At 41.7% G+C, this 22,333-nt stretch overlaps 2 protein-coding genes across 2 annotated transcripts; one reads left to right on the forward strand and one right to left on the reverse strand.

Annotated features, from left to right (window-relative positions):
- Nucleotides 1-1,730: 1,730 nt before the first annotated feature.
- On the reverse strand, nt 1,731-18,862 carry wsb1 (WD repeat and SOCS box containing 1). Its single transcript, XM_048264341.1, has 9 exons — nt 18,465-18,862; nt 14,748-14,916; nt 12,643-12,914; nt 10,686-10,817; nt 9,763-9,863; nt 6,877-7,049; nt 6,629-6,742; nt 4,999-5,106; nt 1,731-3,846 (listed from the first exon to the last, which is right to left on the reverse strand). The coding sequence occupies exons 1-9, from the start codon at nt 18,502-18,504 to the stop codon at nt 3,684-3,686; spliced, it is 1,272 nt and encodes a 423-aa protein (XP_048120298.1). The 5' UTR covers nt 18,505-18,862; the 3' UTR covers nt 1,731-3,683.
- LOC125308090 lies at nt 16,510-21,679 on the forward strand. The gene is made up of 7 exons (XM_048264342.1): nt 16,510-16,541; nt 19,397-19,497; nt 19,714-19,773; nt 19,864-20,066; nt 20,331-20,493; nt 20,609-20,728; nt 21,324-21,679. The coding sequence occupies exons 2-7, from the start codon at nt 19,476-19,478 to the stop codon at nt 21,389-21,391; spliced, it is 636 nt and encodes a 211-aa protein (XP_048120299.1). The 5' UTR covers nt 16,510-16,541; nt 19,397-19,475; the 3' UTR covers nt 21,392-21,679.
- The last annotated feature ends 654 nt before the right edge of the window (nt 21,680-22,333 follow it).

Genomic DNA, 22,333 nt, shown 5'->3' on the forward strand with positions numbered 1-22,333 from the left:
AAGTCAATGGAGATTATCTACAAAGGCTTAGTGGCTAACATATTTCCCAAGAAGGTTCTGGCTTGGGTTGTCTTGCTTTGGCAAGCACAGTGCTCACACTCAGAACACCACTTTTGCACCTCATGCCACATCTGGGGCCAGTAGCACCTCTGTCATATCAAATCTGTGGTCCTGTCCACCCCCAGATGGCCGTGGTTGTTGTGTAGGCTAGTGAGCACTTCGACTCGCAACACCTTTGGCAGTAAAAGCTGCAGCACTGGATCCCTGGAAGGAGGAGCCTGGATCACTCGGTACAAGGTCCCATCCACTTCCTGTATCTGGGACCACTGCTTTATCAACTGCGGAGTTCCCTTGGTTCACTCCACTTGTCTTAACGGGTAGGTGGTCGTCCCTGTCACCAAAACCACAGGTATCTGGAAATACAGGGATCAGTCCCTTGCAGGACTTTCAGGTCTCTTTTGGTTCGACCAGGGATGGTGTCCACCATACACAATTCTGTCATCCAAGAGTCTTGGATAGGTGCACTCGAGGCTTGCATGTTGGCTATGGCAAGCGGCAGAGGGACGTCCAGGCCGTGTGATACAAATCGCAAAGTGTTAGTGGGGCTTGTGGGAAGCCTAGAAAGGGTATCGGCATTGCAAGTAGCTGTCCCAGGACAATATTTGATGTTGTAATAAAGAGGGCAAGCTGAGAAACCCAGCAATGTTCCAGAGCACCCAGTTTCGCTGACTGCTGGTATTGGAGGGGACTGTTGTCAGTGTACATGGTGAACGTGTTGCCCAGGAGATACTTGACATTTTTTTCTGATTGCCCACTTGACTGCAAGGAGTTTGAGTTTCATGGCACTATAATTTGACATGTTCCTCTCACTTGGCCGCAAGCCCAGGCTAGCAAAGGCTATTGGTCGCTGTAACCCATCCTTCTCCTGTGACAGAACTGCCCCCAATCCTGCATGGCATGCATCCGTAAGATAAAGGGACGACTGAAATCGGCATAACCTAGGACTAGTGCTTGAACAAGCCATTCTTTTAAGGCTCTGAATCCAGAAAAAGTTCTGAAGGCAAACCTGAACGTGACTACATTCAATGTTAACTCTCCAATATTCAGATGTCTGTAATTGAAATGTATGCAAATTAGTGCATAATTAATGAGATATTGTTAAATTACATGCATAAACATATATTTTCAGAAAACTTGTAATGCAAAAAAATATTGTCTCTACATAACTAATCAACTAGTAAAGTTTCATAAGAATATCAAGGAGTTAAATTTTTTACCCTATTCACCCGTTCTATGTTGCCTATGGAGGCCAGTTTTAGGCCGCAAATGCTAATTAGCAGGTTTAAAACTAAAAAATCAGCTAAGTAAATATGATATTCAGAATCAGCACCCAAAAATTAGGCAGAATACCCTCTTTACCAGTGTTTTCTCACATTTGACCCCCAAGTGATAGTAGTCCCAGTCTTAATTATGCATTATATAAATGATGTCATCTAAGTGTGAAAATCTGAAGACAAAAAAAATCTTGTTCCTTAGACTCTATACTAGCAAAATATGCAAAAAAAATTAATTTTTACAAGAAAATCCAGCGGAATTACACAAGACACGGTACTACTCCCAGCAGAGATCACTGATCCCAATGTACGAATTTCACTGAATAATCATACTCAGTGTGCAGGTTTGTAAGTGTCGTCAGAGGGTAACAATATACATATACATGCATACATAGGTTGAGGAATGAGATTTTATTGAAACCCACATATAATTGAATACACTGAAGTAAATGGAGATACATTCATTTCTTCCACTGTCATCAAAGCGTGTTGCATGAATACTGTATTTAATAGTTTGTTGAGATGAAGTAGAATTAGGATATCTGCTGCGGATTAATGGTTTGGCTTCAACTGAGAGAAAAGCATTTCAGACAGGCAAAGAAGAAAACATAAAGACGAGTTTTCAAGTTTTACTCAAATACAGACCTCCAACCATCCCTGACTGCCACTTTCAAAGTTACATATCTCTTAAGGATCTTTGGGCATCAGCACAGATGGTCAAACAAACAAACAAACAAACAAAGGAAAGAAACAGACCAAACATTATTGCCATGATGGTTACTGCCATCCTTAGGGAGAAGAGAAACAGACGACTACAGAAAGAGGAGCCAAACAAACACAACACAAATACACAATATACAAAAACAATCTCCTGAAATCGTACGCTGGGATTTTTTTAATTCAGAATCACATTATCGTTCACGTTTAATCAGGTCTACAAGCAATTTCTCCCACTAGCTTGTCACCACAATCTCCTTAAGAGAAAACAATGTCCCAAAGGCTTCTGAGGCTTCACCAAGCATTACAGAACTGATATACAACACCAATCTCCATGGTAACAGAACCATCCTACTAGAACTCTGACAAAGATTTGTAGGAGGTGGACACAAAAACAACAAAGTAACATTTCCAAAAAGAAAACATTTCTGTAGCATCAATTGGCACAACGGCTTGAGTTATTTCAGTGGGAATGTACTGTAGAGATGTTACATCAACAGATGAAGCCTCAATCTTCACATAAGCATTCATTCATACATACATACATACATATTCACATTACAGAGATGTTAATCTACAGGTCATGGTCTTTATTAGAATATTTATTCCAACAAAATAACGGATTGATTGGTGATAAGAAACATTGTTTTGTACAGATGAAAATATACAATTTAGCAATAGAAAACAAGCAGGCCCATGAGTTCTTACTTCAGAACACTTAAAAGAGGACATACACATATACATACATCGATATGTATGTCTGTACGTGTTATCGGTTTCTGTATGCCCACATGCGTGTGACGTTACGCAAGCGCTACGACTGGGCAGTGCAAAGAACAGGGAGCAACTCAGGAGGCACACTGGGCAGCACAGGCCCTCTCCCTGACCACAGCCCGCATTCCACTACCGGAGAAGGTCTCCCACCATGCAAGCACACTCGCACACACCTCACATACCAAGATACATCCTTGATTCCCTTCATAGCCTTTCAGTCAAGTGAGCCAAAACAACTGGCTCCTTGACACCTCCCTCATCTCCATCCACCGATCATTCACTTTCGTGCACTCAGTCTTCAGTAAGGTGCAGTTCTCCTTCCTTTGAGAAAGTAAAGGCAGAGGAAGCACTGCTTTCAAGTCATGAAGTATTTAGCGTTCACAAGTCTACTACCACTTGTGTCCAAGCAGTCACTCTCTACGAGATCACACAGGACATCGTGTTTGGACAGTTGCATTAGGTTATAGTGGTGCTGAAGGAAAACCGCACTGAACCTTACAGAAGAAGGCCTTACAGAACACCACTGCCACTGCATAGGAGCAGCTAACACAAAACGCTGTCTTTCCAAAGGGAAAACAGATAAAGGAAAAAATTTATATAGAATTTGACATTCAATTAAGGAAGGAAGCTGATGAGAAGAAAAAACACTGGAAAGCAATACTTACAAAAAATATAAATAAATACAAAAACAATGCAATAAAAGAGCAATAGTGTGTCTGTTCTTCAAATATTATGAGGTGTGCATTTTTGCTTCTTCTCTACAACTATGTCTGTTTTTGGTTGTTTGTTTGTTTTTTTTTTTTTACAAAAGAAGGAAAGGTCCTTGGTTGTACAGTGAGTGATTGGCACAGGGTTCAGCTAGATAGTCTTGTACGCCAGGTAGTCCTGCATGCACACAGGGATGGGGAGCGTTTGCACTTGTTGAGTGGGCATGACCCGGCGCAGAGCCATGCGGCACAGGTGCTGGAGACTGGCGATAGAACGTGGGCTTGCCCAGAAGTGCACACTGCCATCACGAGACCTACGGAGAGAGAGGAGGAGAGACCCAGATAGGCAGGATTAATGACAAAGTAACGAATCAAGAGAGAAAAAAATCTGTGGATATGCGTTTATTTGGGAATCTGTGCATCTCAAAATCCTCTCGTGAATGATCCGCCATTTAACCGTACCAGAGCGGAGCTCAGCCCTACCTAGAGCAGTCTTGTGCTGATGTGTTTGCACTTTACCGCGCTGGTCGGGGAAACAAATAAACAAACTCGTTAGTGGGACGAGTACATAAGTAGGCCTAGTTCTAAGTTGTGTTTTAGTATTATATTTGCATTACTTTAGCTTGGGTTTTGTATTATTACCTAGAAATATGCTAACCATTCCTGCTTCAGTTCCAGACAGGTCATCATAATAAGTTATTAAAACCTTCGGGGCTAATCCCTTTCATTTCTGCTGCAGCAGGTTGTGCGCAACAGAGTAGACGGACATAAGATACAGTCTGAGGAGTTGCAGCTTTATTCAGCTACCCGCAGTTGAAACTAAACCCAAGTTTCCCTCACAAACTCTGTTTTGGTCGCTATACTGTAGCTTATTCCCAGCAGAGCTATTTATGAGTGTTTAGTCCTAAATGAAAACGATTCATACTCTCTAGCCACTCACTCGCAATTCACTGACGTCAGGTTCACTTAAAGGAGCCACACATACTGTAGGGCTAGGCTACTGTTATGTTGACTGCTGTACTATTGAGGACTATGATGAGTTCTGTCCATCATTTGGTGGTAGGTAAAATTACTGCAATAAAATTATGCTTATTAAATGCTTTCCCCAAATCACTTTTCAAAATTTTTTTAAGAGTAATATTATCGGTTATCGTATCGGTATCGGCCACAACAAACCAATAAATATCGGTTATCGTTATCGGCCCTAAAATTCCATATCGGTGCATCTCTAGTAGGTAGCCTAAGTCCACATCAGCCCCAGCCCCCAATCCTCCTACTGTCAATGAGAGAAAATCTGTGTTCTAAATCACCCGCATCATTTCTAGCTGCTATGAATGCTGAGAGAATGTGCCGTCCTGGGCTACACAGATGAAAGGGTATCTAAAGCCTTCTGTGGACACTTGATCCTCTGCAGAAGTATGAAAACAGTCTTGTGTGTGTGTGTGTGTGTGTGATCAGCCACTTACCCCGCAGCTAACACACTCCCTCCAGTAGAGAAGGCACAGCAGAGGCCATTGGCCACAGGTGCAATGGCCTGAGGGGACTTCTCCTCAATGTTCCAGAAACGCACCAGCCTGAAATGCATAAAACATACATTTAAACGTTGTTGTACTCCACTAGAAAAACCAAGGAAAGCCATTCTATTTTTCAGTCCCGTCTCCCACAGACATTGATAGAAACACCCCACTCAATATGCATACAAAACTATGCATTGCACAAAATATCAATACGTTACTCTAATTTTCATCAAAACTCCTTTTATCGAGAATCCAAATGTGCTTTGAATCATCTTCGAATTCATAGAGGCCTCTTTCCAGATTTGATAGCAGTTCCCAGAGCAGAGAACAGATTATTTTTCCATTCCCCTCTCCACCCACCGCCCCCCCTTCTGTCCTCCATTTTGTGGAGTGAAAACGGCCTTGCTCCTCAGGCCTCCGGGGCCGCCAGTGCTGCGCGGCCCCTCCCCCATTCCTTTCCAATCACACAGCCAGAGCCCTGAGAGCAGGCGTTGCTCACTAGTGATTAATGGCGGTCATGTGAGAAGCATGAGATTCCTGCCCTCTCCCTTCTAGACTCTTCCTGCAAGAGGAACGGCTTCGCCAGGCCGATCTCTATGAGCTGGTTACTCACGATAAATAACAACGTCACAAAAGAATAAACTCATGACCAGGGTCTTATTCTATTGGACTTGAAGTGATTTAAGGTTGGGCAGTTCAGTGGCAAGTGACCATAAGCCATCAGCATGGTGCTGAACTAATGAGTATAAGGTTGGGTCAGGGGCAGAGTTGAGATTTTCTTTTTAACAATGACCTATTTTTGCTGAAAGAGGAATCCAAATTTTGCAATTGTTCACATGACCACTTAAAAGGAAGTGGTCAGCATATTTCCAAGCAATGTGTTGAGAAGGGACAGTTTGCCAATAAGTCCAAACCACAGATATTGATATTTCTGCAACTACCTCACCAAAACGGCAATGAATCCAACGTTTGAAATAACTTCAACTACATGGCCATAACTAGGCTGCAAGTTTAGATTCCAATAAGGTACTTTGTTAGTCAATTTTCCACAACTTAAAAGTAGCCTACTTTTTTTGTAGATTCATGTTTCATTTTAAAATATGTTGCTTTCTAGAGCATTTAGCCTACCATCTTTAGCACACATCTCCATTGAAGTATGGCTACATGATGGTAAGGCACTTGGAGTTGCGCTCTCTGATCAGTGAGAATCTCTTGCAGCACTTTTTGAATGGTCAAGACCCAGCATATGGGTCTGCGCGTCTGCTTGAGGCTGCTGACATTCACGTCTGGAAATGGGACTTCCTGCAATGTCAGATCGCTTATTTTTGTTGTCACGCACCAATCAACAAACTCAACGCACATGAATATTAGAGATATGATTACTAGGCTACACAGTGCATTTGACAATGTCTTTCGGCCACGGTTTAGGCAGAAACCTTCTTATATGCTTTTTGCTTTAAAGTAAACTGAAATAAAAGAGAAGCAAGTAAAAGAAGGCCCGTTTATTTAATGTGTCAACAGAATATTCCGTCCGCGTTTCCCGCATCGAGGAAATCATAGGGCCCTAGATTTGACTCACCTGTCGTCAGTGATTGTGGCGATGTGACGGCCATCGTGACAGAAGGCCACCGAGCGCACCCATCGATCATTCGCGCCCCCAGCAAAGATAGGCGACGGGGGAGGGAAGAGGTGCCTGCGTGTCGAGACACAGTGGGGTAACGATGAGTGCCGTAGAGAAGGATAGCACATGCATGTGAAATGTGTGTCCTGTGCGCCTGAAATCAACATTTTCCACATGTTCCACGTGGTCAGTTCAGGCAGACTCACCCCAGCTCCAACAGCACGGTGCCCATGTGAGGGTCCCACAGGATGACGCGGGTGTCGTAAGAGGCTGTGGCCAACAGGGCTCCGTCCGGCGAGAACTCACATGACACCACATCATTGTGGTGGCCCTCCAGCTTCCGGATTAGTGTGTACTTGTCCATGTTCCACAGGAACACCTGCAAGAGCAAAACAAGCCTGTTATAGCGCCACTGCTCAACATTTCCACTTAGCAACAACATAGACAGAAAAGGACTCTTGATTTTGATTTTACAAACACAATTTAATGGTGTGCCCAACGTATGCTCAGTGTCAACTGTTTAGTATTTACAAACTAGTAAAAACAAAACAAATACAACACAAAAATTAGTCTGTACATGCCACACCAGCAGCAAGGCTATGTTATAGCTGTATATGGCTACACCTCTCACTGTTATCCCATTCACAACATGGTTCAGTAACTTACAACTACATCATACATAGATCATTAAAACTACATTTCATTACAATTCAACAAGGTTTGCAATACAATTTAACATTCCAAAAAGTTAAGTTAAATTTAAGTTAACATGAATATTCAATATAATTTTTTTACAAAAAAAGAAAAAGACTACAACAGGTTTGAAAGGAATATACAAACAAGTAGTAACTTAAGGTAACATAATGTTACTCCACTGGCATCCCCTTTCAGTTTTAGTTCACTTGTGTTTACAAAAGGCCCGCGCCGGCAGCGTAGGCCTACGGAGAGACAGATACTGCAAGAGAAGAGAACATTTGATGGCCAAAAGGCACACACCTTTGGCAAACACACACAGCAAACACAGGAACAAAACCTAGTGCAGTCTAAATGTACAAAGCCAACTGCTCCATTGTTTTGCTCCAGCGCAATGTGATCATATAGGCCTATATATATTATATTTGACACTTTTTTAAAAATCTCATTATGGGAAAAAAAAGGCATAACATGCCATTTAGGTCTGTTTCACCATTTAGCAAGTTCTTGTAACATGATGACTACAGCAGTCATTGCACTTGAGCAAGCATTATTTGACATTCCGACTAGTCACAACTAGGACTAATAAAAGGTTTTACATAATAGTGTTTCTATCCTCTTTCAAACAGAGGCAAGAGAAATGAAAGGACTCTAGAACCTGACAATGCTGGCAAAAGCTTGCAGTTACGGTGTCATTTTCTCATGGAATACAGAGGATGGTTTTGACTTCTTTTTTGTGTATAATTATACAGAAAGGGTTCCATCTTTTACAACGCAATAATGTTAGCCTTAGCCTGTGAGCAAAAGCAGCTGAGGAGCAGAGGGCAAGGCTAATGCTAGCAACGCTACCCTTCTGCCCTCTTAGAGGAACATGCCAGAATCCTCTTCTTCATAGCTGACAATGACTGACGTTACAGAAAAGCAAGCTGCCTGCCTAAGGAACAAAGAGCCTTTTCATTTCTCATTAAGGCCACAATGAACTGACCCCTCACAAGCAAATGTGTATGTGAGTGAGAGAGTGTGTGTGTGTGTGTGTGTGTGTGTGTGTGTGTGTGTGTGTGTGTGTTGGGGGTGAGGGAGGACCTCCATGCTTCAGTTACAGTTAATGGGGCTTTAACCCAAATGTAGAAGTTGGTCAGTCATTTAAAAAACACTACCGCCTGAACTGACAATATGTAGGTAAGGCATGTGTGGAGGGGGAACTGCGGATGTGTCTACAGAGGTACTCAGAGGGAGAAGTTTGGTGAAGATTTGGGGAGAGGTTTGGTGAAGAGGAGGGGATAGGGAGGAGAGGAGAGGAGACAAGACAACTGCCAAGAGAGTTTTGTGTACTACTTGTTCTGAGGTTTTCAAAATGAGGTATGACACTAGGAAAGCTGGGGGAGACAGATGCAGTGCAGCACCTACATGCAGGTAGCCTTGCCGTCAGGAGCAAAGGCTGCCCCCCCTCACCATGGCAACAGGAGGGGGAGACTGCAGGCAATGGGCACTAGAGCATCCTGTGGACAGGGGCTGGGGAGGTGGCCCTCCATGGCAACCGTGCTAAACCGCCTGCAGCGGCGCGCTCCCCTCCAATACTACTCACACACAGAGCTCTGCCACCACCTGGGACAGGGAAAGCAAGACACTTACGGATGCACACACACACCCACCCACCCACACATCCACACGCACCTAAAGCTGTGGGATTAGCATTTTTTTCTAGAGGAGGATTACGCCTCTACACTAATGCTACTAAGTTTAATTCAGAAAGCTTTCTCCAATGCTTCTGATTGTTCTGCTATACAGATATAGATGGGAGAGTGTTTCCTCATACCATTTGCTACAAAATGCTACAATGGGCACACATTTGCACCAAAATATCAATAGCCAATTTACAATATTTAAAAAATAATAAAATAAACAACAAGAAATGCAAAAGCAGTAGGGATTAAATTCCCAGGCAGTTTCCCCATGTAGTATTGTTAAGACATGGTTGTAACTAACAATCACACCCATACAGTGCAGTACAAAACACATGCACATTTCATTTTTTCACCATTTCTTACGTCACAGTTATCCTCAACTTTTTATTTTTTTAGGAAGAACAATTTGCACCTACTGACTTGACAGGTTATCAAGTATGACACTGAGCAGTGCTTACACACAGTTCTGGCCTCACACTGCAGATCACTTGCAGAGCTCCAGCTAACTCAGAAACTCAGAAACTCTACAGCGCGAGGACGGGTTTGGGACCATTGATATAATCTCCAATCTCAAAATAAACCCATTACTCAGCGCCACCAAGCGAAGATTCTGATTTATGAGTTACCTGGAAGACAGTGCGCACACACAGGCACAAGCAGAAGCAGAGCAAGAATAAACAACAAACAAGACGAGGGAGGAAGGGAAGCACGTACCGCTTTGCCCGCTCCCACTGAGCACAGCACTGAGGAGTCGGGAGAGAAGGCGCTGTCATAAACCCAATTCTGATGGCCCCGCAGGACTTTCACCATGTTGCCTGAAACACAACAAGCAAAACAAATTACCAGACCAGAAAGCCTTGAAATCACATGGCAAATGAGGCTGGAGAAAACAACTCCACTCAGTCAGTCTCTACGGTGAAGCAACAGTATTTGTATCCATTTGACCTGTTCATGCCTGCTCAGTAAAGGCCAGCAAACATAATGCTGTAAGCAGGTATAAACACATTCGAAAAAGCACTTGGATGTAAGGCGTAGATGTGAGACAAGGGGGAAAGACCACTGCTAGGTCACCAAAAATAATTATGAAAACAAATGCCACACCAAAGGGTTTTTTACAGAATGTTAACTTGTTCAAGATTTCTTGAAAGGGTAGTCTGCAGTCAAGCTCTGCCACATGATCAACAAGCCAGAGCTCCACCTACTCTGACGGCTTGGGCCTCGTGGTTTAGATAAAGGGAGCTAAAGCCTGCGTTTACACTCTTAACATAACAGTTGGATTGTTCACCCGGACACGTTACACTGGGTTCAAAAACATGTTGAGAAACAAAATGTCTCCTTAAAACGCTGGAGGCCAAGTGGACCAGTACTGAGTTTAGAGTTCCAAACCCATTACACTAACAGCAGGACAGTAGAGCCTGACCGTGTGAGGGAACTTGAGGAACACAGGGGGACTTCAGGAACATTCCAGCGAGTGCCCAACTAGCCAACATTGCCTTGTACATATGAGCCCAACATTATGAACATAGATTTACTGAATAACTTAAGACATTTTCTACATCAATTGTTGTGTTGTTAGCACCCTAAAGAACAACAGTAGCTTTGGTGTATTTGTGTGACTGCGACTGTAGGCTTCTCACCATCATCTTTCAGGTCCCACACGCGTAGCGTTTTATCTCGGGATGCTGACACCAGGACGAGGCTACCGTCAGGGGCAAATGTCAGGTCTCGCACAATGTCTGTGTGGTCCATCAGGTTAAGCAAAAGCTTTCCTGTCAAAAGAACAAAACAGCCATTTAGACACCATGTGAAAGGCATACCTTCAGAAACAGCCAAACAAGATTGATGTTTTGGTAAGAAAAAACAAATAGCATCTACTATGAGGAGCAACAGGAAAAGAAAAAAAAAAAAAAAAAAAAAAAAAAAAAAAAAAAAAAAAAAAAGGTGGAAGACAAAGAAAATGTATGCCCACAATGACAAGTTAAAAAACAACAATACCATATAGGATCACTTCATATAATAGGATTAGTATTCTAGGAGACCGCTAACAGTAAATGCAGAACATTTCCAGGGACGCCACAATGGCTGAACAGCAAATTAAAGCTACTGGAAATTTGTTAAATAGTGTTTAATAAAATCCGGCTGCCATCCAATTACATACCATCCTTAACCGCAGTCAAAACATTTATACCCCACCTAAGATATGGATTAGTCTGGCATGGGTGGCAGGAGCATTGTTGTTTGGACAGTACATGAAGTCTACCTCAGAGAGATGGGGTTTGGTTGATGCACTGGGTGCACTTCCAATATGATTCCTAAGTTATGTTAATTCTCAAAAGAATGAAATCGGATTTTCACGGTCACTGCACTCTACTCTGACACATTTGATGACCTAAAGTGAACTAACCATAATTTCAAACCATCCGTGGGACACTGGCATGGGTGCCAAACATCATCATTCCTGTTGCACAAGAAATCTGTGACAGCCAATTGCAGCTCAGCGACAAGACCTGCCCCTCTTTAACAGCCAAACCTCCAAATCACGTGTCGACACAGCTGGCAATTAATAGCCAAGCAGAGCTGCTGACGCCTGTTTAACTACCCACCCACCTTCTGCTAGGCCAAAACACACCCCTCACTATGTGAACTGGATTGCACTGGAAAACAGAGAAAGTATCTACTCCAAAAACAAGAAATAAGAAAATCACAGGTTGTCTAATCCTCTCTCACTGCAACGAAGGGAATTTATTACACAACCCCTATGAAACCCTTATGTTAGGAGAAACGCAGAGAGAAGTATGCTGCCTAGGCAAATCACTGCCTAAAAGGGGACAGGGGGTATTGTTCTGCACTTTTAGTGCAGTTTGTTTGTTTCAGGGACAATCAGTGAAGGTTAGACGTCAGCAACGTGGTTTTACAATTCAACAACCGTTGGGCAAACAGCAAGACAGAGGCGAGAGACAGACAAAAGTCATTCAGAAAAGACAGCAGAGAGAGGAAAAACAGGAAAAAGGCAGAAAGGAGGTCAACACCCTCTCACACTCACCCAACCCCTGACACACACAGACACACACCATTTACTAATAAATAAAGTCATTAGAATCATAAAGACTTTATTTCACCAGTCAACTCTGAATATGGTGCACAAACATGCTGTCTAACATTTTTATGCACCATTAGCGTGGATTTGTATAAATAGATAGTCTTTATTGTCTCATAGGGATAATCATTTCCACACATCTTCCATTCATGTTCCATAGCAGAACACCACACATAACATGTAACACATATGTCCCATCCACCCATGTGGCATACATCTCATCCACACAGCACACATGGGATTGATGTAGTTCAAAGTATTCCTGGCTTAGCACCACACATTTAATAGGGCATTCTACAAACAAACAGAGCCATGTCAACGGACTTTACACAAGAGTGAAGAATCAATTTGGTTTTGATAGCTCTAGAATGCACCAACACTGTTTGTTATGGGGAACCAGCAGAATGATTTACAGAATGACATCAAGTACGTGGTATGAACGTTTAGCTGCGTAACTCACATTATGGCCCAATGCCAAAGCAGAATGATTCCCTTACCTGTGTAGACATCCCAGATCTTAATGCGGCCATTGTTGAGGCCAGTGGCCAGGAGCAGCTGGTCCTGACCAAACTTGAAGCGGTGCCACTCAATGTTGACACAGCGGCTTTGCTTCTCAGGCACGGACGAGCCAAACGCAAGCCCCCACACCACATCACCGCAGTCAATGGTGTGCTCTCGCGGTTCACTGGACAACGGGGTGACAGTGCCAATGCTGTTCTGCCGCGATAGGCGTCCCACTCCAGTTGAGCGCTCGTCCTTCCTCACAGACCTAAAGGAGAGGGCAAGTAGGGTAAGAAAGAAAAGGTCACTATTTTCACAGATGATATTGCCTCGTCACTTTTACACAATAAAATGCATTACATGAGACTGGGAAAATGAAAGACTCAAACCGATCAATCATTCTGAACAATGTATTGCACATCTCTTGTTTAGCTCGTGCCAACAGCTTCCTCTACTACAGGGGTCAACACAGCACCCATGGGACGCCTATGAGGTGCCCGCAGCGCACTTTCTAGAAATAGCCAACAAGTCGCCTGCAGATATCACTCTAAAACATCCTCCATTGTGAAATTCTTTATAGATATTTAATTGTAGACCATACATGTGAAAATCTTGTGTCATGCATGCCATGCAATAGGACTGAGCATTACCTTGCGAAAAACAAAACCTTTTTTGTCAGATAATGGAGAGATTTTAGATGTGAAATAACTATAAAAGGCGTCTTTATAAGTTAGGGTGGTGATGGTTATTGAAATGTTACAACCGAAATCTTGTCCACTGAAATCAGAGCTTAAACAGCCTCTGAATTCTCAATGGTGGGTATAGTAACCTAAATCATTAATTGCACAAAAAGATTGCTTTTTCCGTTTAAAAAAAAAAAAAAAAAAAGATTAGATTCCCCATGGAAACTCTGAAATGACCAAACTGAACAAAAATGTTGGTAGTGTTGCATATTGATATTGAAGAATCAGATGAAAATCCAGTTGCTTAATATATAAAGGCTTATAGGCCTACATAATATTGATCATTTAAATGTAAAAATCACATAGGTCTATTATTTAGAAGGATTACCCTCGCAAAAAAGGGGTGAGCATCTGTTTGTTTCAAATGAGTAGCCCTCCATATGATTTCAGGTTCCTTTAGGTAGCCCTCATTCCCAAAAAGGTTGGAGACCCCTGCTCTACTGTGAGGGATCATCCTACTCAAGAGGTGGACCCAATGCTTCAACTAAGGGGTGTTAAATTGTTCACAAGGAGGTATTGTTTGACCCAAGTTCAAAACTGTGGTCAGAGGCCTTCACAGGCAGTTACTGTGCAGGGATGAGAGTGAATGTAGCAGGATAGCAGTAGATAATATGCCATGTGTCTTTGGCAAGCTGGACAGCAGACAGAGGTTTCTTTATGCAGCCACAACACAGGGGGTGAAGGGGGGAGTTGTGAACTTCCAGAACATTCTGGATATGCAATCAACTGGGCTATAACCCAGAAGAAAAACTGTATATATACACACAATCTAGAAATCCCTGGGGTCCATGCTTTTGGAAATTTATCACATTCATTTCACTGCTACTCATTAACAAGCTTTATGGTCAACTTCCTCTTATCTGCCATATATTTCTTACGAGGCATGTGCCCTACATCCATGGTGTGTGCATGAATGTGTTTATGGTTATGGCAGCTTTCTGACAGTCATTTAGCAACTTGATATGGTTTACCATGTTCGGCAAGACTACCTTGATTTTGTTTCCTCCTTGTTGTAGTTTACCCGTGCTGCTAATTTGTACTGACAGGACACACTTTAAACAACACTTAACAAGTGAATAAAACTTTTATATGACAGGCCGAGACTTTCAATTAAAACATGGGATGAAGCAAAACAAACTGTAAACTTCTGTATCTGAAACAGAGGGGGTAGTTTACACATTACCTTTGCACTGAATACAAAACAAACACACCCTGTGGCAGGCAGCCAACAACAGGAGAAAAGGCGCACCATAAAGAGAATAGACTTGATTGGCCTAGGTGCTATGCTGTTGCTTCTGTGTGTAAACAGGGTATGAAGATATGATCCATCAACTATGATCGAACACATGCATACTTACAGATCGGCTAAGCATTTTGACCAGGGTAGGAGCCTCACAATGCGATGTCCTTGAGACCAAGCGAAGTAGGAACCATCAGGTGCAAAAGCAACAGTCCAGGTCTCCCGTCCAGACTTCTGGTCAAAGGGTGCAACTGGAGCTAATAGTTCCCCAACAAACTTAGCCTTTCCTGAGGATGGGGAGACAAAACATAAAAAGTAAACATCTCCGTTCACACTTCAAAAACGAACAAAAAAGAACAAATACAGCACTACATAATACTCTTTCAGCCAGAGCAATATAGACTGTACTACTGCAGCATTGTAGCCTGCCCCCGGTTAATGCTGTTTACTGTTTTAAGTCAAGTCAAGTCAACTTTATTTCTATAGCACATTTAAAAACAATCGAGTTGAACCAAAGTGCTAACAAACAAACATAAAACAATGACAATGGTACAACAACAATAATAACATAACATGGGGGAAAAGTAAATACATAATTGAAATATTAAACAAATTGGTCAAAAATAAAATAAAGAATAAATAGTGTGTGTGTGTGTGTGTGTGGGGGGGGTATTAAGGTAGATTAAAAGCTTGGGAGAAAATGAAAGTCTTTAAGTTAGACTTAAAGCAGTCAATGGTTGGAGGACTTAATATGTACAGGTAGACTATTCCAGAGTTGGGGGCAACAACAGAGAAGGCTCTATAAGCCCTTAGTTTTAAAGTGTTTTGGGGATATAGAGAAGATTCTGAGATGAAGACCTAAGTGATCTTGGAGTGCTGTAAGGAATTAGTAGGTCACCTATGTAACTAGGTGCCAAACCACTGAGGGCTTTGAAGACAAAAACTTAACGCATTTTGAACTAGCTGAAGTCTGTTGAGAGTGGAGTGGGTCAGGCCTGCATATAATGAATTACAATAATCTAGTCTAGATGTTATGAAAGCATGTATAAGAGTTTCAAGATCGGAGGACAAAAAGGGCTTCAGTTTTGCAATGGTTCTTAACTGGAAAAAGCTGCCTTTGACCACACTATTTACTTGCAGTGTTTCCCCTACAGTGTATTTAACAGCGGCGCAGCGCCGCCGCTGGATTTTCAGCGCCGCTGCAACATAATATCACGAGATTCACTTAACACACTGTAAAAGCACAACGGCCAACGTCATCTCGAAATTGTTTTCTGAAAGTTTTGAGTAAGTTAAGTGCATTAAATCCGCACTTAGCCTCTCATTATTCAGGACATATATGCGGCATGATGTGTCAGGTGATTACAAGCCCAAAGACAAGTCTGCAGCCCATATGGCTAGCCTACGTTCTGAACACGGTTACATTGTTTAGCTATCCGACTGATGGGGTCTTGCCACAGTGTAGCCTATGGTGTCATCGTTCACTTGTAGGTTACACAATAAATAGCCTACTTATAGGCCTGGTGACAATAAAAAATGATATTAGTTATATTTCATCACGAAGCTGTTTGTATGCCGTGAATTAAACGTAGCCTATGCCATATGTTAAGCTTGAGCAATTCCTCTGATCCAAAGCCTGCTTTGACACATTGACACTAATGTGAAACATGCATCCTCCTCTCCTAGCCTACATCAAATAAAAAAAAACCAATTCATGATTACCGAAATGAATTTAACATGGGGGAAAGTTTGTTGCGATTTAGCCTACTGTTGTGATGCGGTTCTTTCTGCTGATTGGATTTCGTCCGGTGTCGTCAACTCTGAGAACTCTTGCTCGGTTGACAATTTTATCCAGAGAGCTGATTTCCCAAAGATGAGCCTCCATCAACATTCAACGACAAATTATTAAAACGTAAGTAATGCAATAGAGTAAACCAATGTGCTACAAGGTGTATGGTCTTAACGTTAATTGTAGCCTAGACTTGTAACGTTAGCGTGGGGCTACATGTAATGTTTGCATGGGAAAGCTAGGCTAACACAGTCTAGGCCTGTTTAAACTTTCTGATAGTTAAAGGAAATATGAGCATATGTTGGCATATCGATAGCCTAAATTCTGTCCACTTAGCTATAATAGGCCATCACAAACAGACCTTTTCACGCTTATGCATTAGACATAGGAGCCTACATTCTCTTATCAGAAAGACGTGTTCTCATAACTTCAGCGTTCTCTTGACGGTGAGACAACCGGTCGCACTTCAATCAAGTAGCCTAGGTCCTTTTCGAAAGCATTGTGAGTGAGTTGTATGGTAACTGTGGGAGTGATGTAGAAGAAAAGTGAGTATTTACTTTTTATAATGTGGGTTTGTTGTTTTGGGACTGAGAAATAGACTACAAGGAGAGCATCTGGCTACGTGCATGCGTGTCAGCATTAATGGCCCCCAACAATTCAATTCAATTACCAAAGAGCCTTAGAGATGTTCTTTGAAAAGCCCAGAAAAAATAAGTGCTCAAGAGATTGGGTGTGGCCTTTGCCATTAAGACAAATTTAAATAAATTGTAAATAATCTTTTTCTGGGTTGTGCCATTTCATTTTTCTTCTATCATTTTTAACCAATAATGTAAAAGAAAGCTGAAAATGTCCACAAAAGAAACACGAAGGTATGATATAAAAAAAAATAAATATATATATATTTTTTTTTATTTATTTGCCAAGTAATAGCACCGCTGCTGGACAAATTTCTAGGGGAAACACTGACTTGCTTATTAAAATTTAAAGAAGAGTCAAAGAAAACCCCAAGATTCTTTACTTCACTGTGGCAGTTTGCAGAGAGGGGTTTAGGCGAAGTAGGAAGTAACGTTAGGAATCTCTGATCGATGTGACTGGTAAGGCTGGTCCAATGTGTTCAAAGTTCGTGCCCGTCGCGATGCAAGTGTTGGAAACATTTCCCAATCCAGTCACCAGACTTTATTCACTTCGTAAATGAGTTTTGATTTTTCCAGGCTAGCAGCATAGGGACACACCACCAAATCATAGCAAATGTTATGGTAAAGTTATAACAAAAAGTTTGACTTGCATATTAAGAGTGAATGAAGTAAATCGAAAGACCAATGACCAATGTTGTATGGTTTTGTTTGTTTGTTATTGTGCTTCCTTGCCTTCCTACTATGTAAAGCGACCTTGGGTTTGAGAGGCGCTATATAAAATAAACTTATTATTATTATTATTATTATTATTATTATTATTATTATTATTTATTACAACGAACATCTCTTAACCAACAGCACGCAATGAGTCACACTGACATACTTGGGGTTTTGTACGTGACTGTCGGGGGATGGTAAACTGGCAGAACTGAGAATTCTATAACTGGCCTGCGTTACAACACGTTTTAACAAGTTCTCCCCATGATGCCCGCAATACAGAATATGATTTGTGAGCTAAGCAAATGTGAAGAATGTATGCCAGTTTCACTGCACTGCATACATTGCACATCAGTAGCAAAACTAAGTTAACTCTGACTGAACCAATATTAGCGTTAAAATTATGCTATTGATAACTGTAGAGATCAATGGCCATCTTACAATTAACATCCAAACACCACACCCACGCGACATTGTTTTCATTACTAATAACAATGCAAACTATCTTCTTTTGTCTATTATTTTGTTATCTATGAAGCAAGTTATCACTTCATTAGCTCGCTAGTTTAACCAATTTTTGTGGTGTAAAGTCAGCCCGTTAGCTTGCTAGCTGCTAGCTAAGATTAGACAAGTTACAGCCACGTTAACGTCCACGGAAGACCATCAAGAGGGTAGCGTTGGAGCATCAACTTACCTATTTCATTTTCGTTTACAAAATCTGGGAAGCTTGCCATCTAAATGGAAACACGTTTCTTGAAAAGAACGCCTTATCAGTACAAATGGTAACGTTACGAATACAAAATAACACTTTAGCTAGCGATTCAAATACTCGCTAAGGTTAATCCACCCAAATGCGATATGCAGGGTCTGGAATGCAGGGACGTGCACACAGCGGGTTTGCTAACGTTTAAGGCTGTGTTAAATTCACTACAACTGATTATAATACGATTCTCCACTCAATAAAATACACCAAGTGTTAGTTAAAACAAGTCGAAATCGTAAGATAGTCACTGGCTTTAAGGGGTCTAGAAATTCTTCAGTCCCGCTTCTTCCGTCCACACAAAAGCATAAACACGCAATGGCTACTACCAAAGCTCGTGTATTTATGGGTAGATGCCTACGTCATCGTGGTTGCCTAGGAGATGTAAAGGGACCTCCCTTAAAACGTGAGCTACGAGGTATTCAGTCACAACCCAGATAGCAAGCAGAGGTTGGCCCAACGTTGGTAATGGTTGGCAGCGTCAAGAGTTGGAATTCTAACGTTGGGCCAACATTGAACCAATGTCAGCTGCTCAACCAATAATATCAAATTGCAATTGGTTGGGCAGCTGACGTTGGGTCAGTGTTGGCCCAACGTTGGAATTACACCCACAAATGGCAGCGTCAAGAGTTGGAATTCCAACGTTGGGCCAACACTGACCCAATGTCAGCTGCTCAACCAATAATATTGTCTCCATACCTGTCCAAAAAGAGGTGTTCAAAAGCGTTCTTTCTTTAATATCACACTAGATAACAGAGATAATCAGGCTAGAAAACAGCCTCTCCAACAACTCCAACATTGCAGTAGTTTATGCCTTTTTATGTTTTTTTTTTTTTGTTGTTTTTTTTTTTTTTGTCCCAATGCAGGCCCTCTGCAAAAAACCGTGCAGAAAACCGTCCACAATCACAGCCCCAGCTCCTGCCACCTCCTGTTTTCCCCTGCCATATGCCTCAGAATGAAGACACAGGTACAAAACAGTTGCAATTTCACTAAGACAAAACTAAATCTGACTATGATGTGTTACTGAGTGAACAATGGAAGTCTGTCCTTTGGTCTGATGAAACAAAACCGCCATTCAGGCGGTGTGTATGAACATTACATGTTATTGCCATTGAACCACTCTGCAAGACAATGACCCAAGTATGTCCACTGTCCAATAAAGTATTTCTCTTCTTATCCACAGTACTTGTCCAGCCATCAACATCGGCTACACCACCAAGGGCCCTTACCCCTGTGCAATCTGGTACACAAACATCTTGATTTCAGCAAGAATACTAAGAATCTGTATGCTAAGCATGAAGACAATAACTTGTGAATTGTTTCCGTCCTACAGGCCGTGATCACATCATACTGCGGGCACTGGAGGAGCTGAAGGTGCAGGTTCGACAGAACACCCTGCTTTTGCAGGCTCTTACTAGCAGACAACCGGTCCAGAACACCAGCCAGTTGTCTGAAGAGTACAAATTCCCAATGACCTGTGATGAGGACCTCACAAGAGTTGAGAAGTTATTAGACAAACCACAAAAGAAAGCCCTGGTATGGTCACAATTTGTTAATAATTATCAATAATTATTCACTATAATCAAAAATATTAGCCCCCTGGGCCCTGATTCAAAAGACCAAATGACCAACACTGTTAATTTTCTGTAAATCACATTAAGTTATTTCGTTGTCTACTGCATTTCGTTGTCTCTGTACTAGTACTCTGCACAATGACAATAAAGTTGAATCTAATCTAATCTAATCTAATCTAATCTAATCTTTCTAAAACACTAGTATCCATTCTGTTCTCATCTGTAGACTGCATACCTCGCAACACTGGGAGGTTGCAACCCCGGGGATGTGGTAAGGCGAATGCTGCGCCACATCCTGGATGACGAATTCGCACAGCAATTCAACTGGCTGGGGCGAGGGGGGAGAAAGAAGGCTTTTTCAGCCTTTAAGATTACTGCTGTGATACGAGGTGTGTAACCAAATCACTCTAATGCTGACATAAGCATCTTGTGAGTGTGTATCTAATGAGTTTTGTACTGCTGTACTGCATTGCCAAGAGTTAAAAAAACCTGTTACCTGTTCAGGTGCATCGGCTGTTCAGAAAATAACCGCCAGTGACTGTGAGGCAGTCATGAAAAACTGGCTGAAGTACAGTGGTGACAGGAGTGGAGGGAGAAAGAGGAGAGCTGGGAGACAGCAGGGAGGTATGCACAGCCAAAGCTTCATGATCCTTCAGCTTTTAAGAAATTAAGACACAATGAGTCTTGACATGCAGGTGTTGCAGTACATTACTTGTGATAATGCATTACTCCTGCACTGGTTATTTGAATAAAAAACTAAACAATTTGACACTGCAATAATACATTATAAAAAAAACAATTATTCAATTATTACTTAGTTGTTTGTTTGTGCCTATAGACTATTGTTATTATTATTTTTCAGTTGAATAGGCTATCCAAATGAGTGAATCATACAGGTCTGATCAGGACGTATGCACATGCTGACTGTCTATAGCTCTGCATTAGGAGCTAAAACTACAGCGCTTTTACTTTTTATCACAGAAATTCTAATCAAATATGATTGTTTTCTGTCCTCAACTTCCCTAGCTCTGCATCATGGCAGCCTTATCATTCAGTATTCTTTACAAATGTGTTCTCAACATGGTGTTGCAAACATATCCAACAATTGAAAATTAGGCCAATTGACTCCCTTTAACTTTATTAGGAGGCATAAACAAACATTACCTGCAGCCAAATGTCTGCCGATCTGTAGGTCTAATGAACATCTTCTTTACTTCAGGTGATGATACAGTGTCCAGGGACGACAGCAGCAGCAGCAGCAGCAGCATGGATGATGACGACTTTTAAGTTATTTATTTATTTGTTTGTTTGTTTGTATTGTTTATAATAAATTATATTGTTACCTGTAGGTTATAACTGCTGTCTGTTTTAATTGCTTATGACATTTAAGCTATGAATGGACTTCTGTAAGATCCTAGAAGCTCAAATATCATGCTTATAACTATAAAAGGAAAAAACATGGCTAAAGTTGGCAATTGGTTATAAGCCAACGTTGGCAATTGGTCATAAGCCCACCGAGTTAATGACTGTCAAAAATGACGTTGGCCCAAAGTCATGCCAACGGCTGCTATACCGTTGGGCCAACGTGTCCCCGACGGCCAAAGTGACGTTGGCCCATTGTTGGCAGGTGACGTAAGGCCAACGTCTCTGACACAGTTGAGCCAACATTGGGCCAACCTCTGCTTGCTATCTGGGAATGTTTTTTTTGGTCAATAACACATCAAAGGTAACCTGCATTTTTACTAGATTCTTTAGAACACATCCAGAAACTGACAGTTTAATAAAATGTCTGCACAACTTATGCCTACTAAATTGAGGGCACAATTTAGTAAAAATCACAATTTCTGTAAAACCGTAATTTAATGTTGACTTAGAATGCCATGTGCCTACATGTCTATCCATGAAAATACAGGTATACTTGATGGATGACCAACAATCCAACAAAAAAATGCATCATATTTGATTAAAATATATACATTTGACTGCTATGCTAGCACCATAATAACAAAGCGAAGTAGCAAGCAACACTCAGACCTGTGTAGACCAGTCCAGCAAGTGGGCTAGTTGAATATAGCCTAGTTTGTCAAATTGAGAAATGTTGTGATTAACACATCACATTATAACTGTTATTGAGTGTTGTTGACACACAATAAGCAAATTGTGTTCTCGGAATTTGGAGGAAGGCTGCAGGCAGCAGGTGGATAGCCTATAACTGGCAACGACCGAAAT

The sequence above is a fragment of the Alosa alosa genome, chromosome 15 (assembly GCF_017589495.1).
Source record: "Alosa alosa isolate M-15738 ecotype Scorff River chromosome 15, AALO_Geno_1.1, whole genome shotgun sequence".
Taxonomy (NCBI): Eukaryota; Metazoa; Chordata; class Actinopteri; order Clupeiformes; family Clupeidae; genus Alosa; species Alosa alosa.

Bases quoted from the DNA above. Each gene is read 5' to 3' on its own strand.
- wsb1 (XM_048264341.1), bottom strand. From the start codon at position 18,504: ATGGCAAGCTTCCCAGATTTTGTAAACGAAAATGAAATAG. The intron at 12,915-14,747 runs GTAAGTATGCAT...CCTCTCCTTTAG, and splicing joins TCAAAATGCTTAGCCGATCT to GTCTGTGAGGAAGGACGAGC. The intron at 10,818-12,642 runs GTAAGGGAATCA...TTCTTTTGACAG, and splicing joins GATCTGGGATGTCTACACAG to GAAAGCTTTTGCTTAACCTG.
- LOC125308090 (XM_048264342.1), top strand. From the start codon at position 19,476: ATGCCTCAGAATGAAGACACAG. The intron at 19,498-19,713 runs GTACAAAACAGT...TCTTATCCACAG, and splicing joins GCCTCAGAATGAAGACACAG to TACTTGTCCAGCCATCAACA. The intron at 20,494-20,608 runs GTGTGTAACCAA...TTACCTGTTCAG, and splicing joins GATTACTGCTGTGATACGAG to GTGCATCGGCTGTTCAGAAA.